At 34.7% G+C, this 2,627-nt stretch overlaps 1 protein-coding gene across 1 annotated transcript; it reads left to right on the forward strand.

Annotated features, from left to right (window-relative positions):
• The first annotated feature begins 252 nt into the window (after positions 1-252).
• LOC145067201 (uncharacterized) lies at positions 253-1,408 on the forward strand. The gene is made up of 4 exons (XM_079014396.1): positions 253-278; positions 375-456; positions 527-1,112; positions 1,263-1,408. Exons 1-4 carry the CDS (start codon positions 253-255, stop codon positions 1,406-1,408), a joined length of 840 nt encoding a protein of 279 aa, XP_078870522.1.
• The last annotated feature ends 1,219 nt before the right edge of the window (positions 1,409-2,627 follow it).

Here is a 2,627-nt window from a genome sequence, read left to right on the forward strand (position 1 = left end):
TATATATATATATATATATATATATATATATATATATGCAACGGTTATAAACAGCAAAAACAATGACTATATTTTTTTTACCATAAATAAACATCTTTACCTTGTTTATTTTACCCACAACAAATATTTCTCTCTTCTATCAAACAAATAAATTTCAAAAAATCAAGCTTCAAGATAATTCATTCTTTTGTGATAATCATGATTATAATAGTCATGTTACTTTTCATCTCAATCCTTAACATCGAAGATAATATGGATTTTCAACTTCTTTTAGGCTTGTATGCAATGTTAGCTTTTATTGCTTCTTTTTTGTGTAATATTTATTGAAATAAACGAATTTTAATTTTAATTTTTATTTTGTTTAAAATTTATAGTTACATTATGTCCAACATTACAAAGCTCGAGTTTGCAGCACTTGAAGTTAGTGGGAAAACTTATGTGTCATGGATGATAGATGTAAAAATGCATCTTGAGTCCATGAGAATCTCAAATGTTATATATGAATTTAATAATTGTTTGGCACAAGACAAATCAAAAGCACAAGTTTTTTTTTCGTAAGCATATGGATGAAATGTTGAGATTTGAATATCTTGATGTTACTGATCCAAGTATTCTCTGGAATCTTTTGAAAGAAAGATTTGATTATCAAATGAAAGTTATACTTCCAAATGCTAGAGATGAATGGAGAACACTGAGGTTTCAAGACTTCAAAAAAGTAAATGAATACAACTCAACTTTGTTCAGAATATGTTCAAAACTCAAGTATTGTGGACAAGAAGTTACTGATGAAGATATGTTGGATAAAACATACTCCACATTTCATACAACAAACATCACCTTGATGCAACAATATCGGATGCAAAAGTTCACAAGATATCCTGAACTGAATGCATGTTTGCTCGTTGCAGAGCAAAACAATGAACTCTTGATGAAAAATCATGAATCTCGTCTAACGGGATCAGCAGCACTTCCTGAAGCAAATGCTACAAATATTGATGGTCATCAAAACAATACACGTGGACAAGGGCGTGGTCGTGGTCGAGGAAGGCGCCGTGACTATTTTAATCGAAACCAAAGCCATAATCAGAACCATAATTTTGGTCGTGGACAAGGTAATAACCGTGATCGTGGCTAGAAAAGGAATAATTACAAATATTCACAAAGAAACAATGTACACACACAATATAAGGCCAAAGTGGCAAGGCATGACAGTGGGACATCACAAAAATTCGATGGTTCATGTTATAAATGTGGAAGCATAGGACATTGGTCAAGGACCTGTCGCACACCTGCACATCTTGGTCAACTTTATCAAGAGTCCATCAAAGGAAAAGGAAAAGAAGCAAACCTCATTGTTAATGTTGAATTCACTCCGCTAAATGTTGCTGATTTCTGCAATGACATGTAAGACATAAACTAAAAAAATCTATTATTATTCTAGTAAAACTGTTTTTCCTTCGTTTGTTTTTCATGTAATGTCTTTCCTAAAATAAATGAACTTTCTTTTTAATAATAATTAGTATTATGTTTATTTACTTATTATTCCTTTCATATGTGAAGTTTAATGTGAGTACACATACTATTCTGAAATCAAAGAAATATTTTTCAAAATTAGTACCAACAAAAACAGTCATACATAAAATATCAGGTCCTGCAGACTTAATAGAGGGAACCGGGAAAGCCAATTTTATATTACCAAATGGTACAAGCTTTTGTATAGAAAATGCCTTATTTTCTCCAAAGTCTAATAGAAAATTATTAAGTTTCAATGACATATATTTCAAAGGATATGACACAAAAACTGTGACCATTGAAAATAAGAAATATATGTATATAATAGATGAAAACCATATGCTTGAAAAACTACCAACACTTGATTTTGGTCAGCATTATACATATATATATACATATGATTGAATCAAATATGGTAATCGAAGGAAACATTGTGATCTTGGGACATTTAGTTTATGGCATGATAGGTTGGGCTACCCAGGATTAACAATGATGCGAAGGATAATTGAGAATACACATGGGCATCCATTGAAGGACCAAAAGTTCCCTCTAGGGGTGTAAACGAGCCGATCCGAGCCCAAGCCTGACCAAGCTCGAGTTCGGCTCGTTTATGTAACGACCCAAAAATCACGACTAAAAATTTCTTTTAAAACATTACTAAAACTGGATTTATAAAACGTATCATAAATCAAACATAACTTTCGAGTATTAAATTCAAAACATAATATCATTATCAGAGTCAAACATTCCCAGGCTAACAGACTATGGTGTGTGCTCTGCAATCTTCCCGAGCTCCTCTTTTGAATACCGAGTACCTGAAACCAAAACTGAAAACCGTAAGCACGAAGCTTAGTGAGCTCCCCCAATCTACCACATACCACACAAAAACATATAAAGCACATGTTGGGCCTTGCCCACTGCATCGGACCGAAGTCCGGACTAACTGGGGCCTTGCCCCCTGCATCGGACCAAAGTTCGGACTAACTGGTGCCTTGCCCCCTGCATCGGACCGAAGTCCGGACTAACTGGGACCATGTCCCCTACATCGGACCGAAGTCCGGGCTAACTGGGGACTGGGGCCTTGCCCCCTGCATCGGACCGAAGTCCGGACTAAC

Source organism: Lactuca serriola, chromosome 8 (genome assembly GCF_051521515.1).
Source record: "Lactuca serriola cultivar US96UC23 chromosome 8, Lser_US96UC23_V15, whole genome shotgun sequence".
Taxonomy (NCBI): Eukaryota; Viridiplantae; Streptophyta; class Magnoliopsida; order Asterales; family Asteraceae; genus Lactuca; species Lactuca serriola.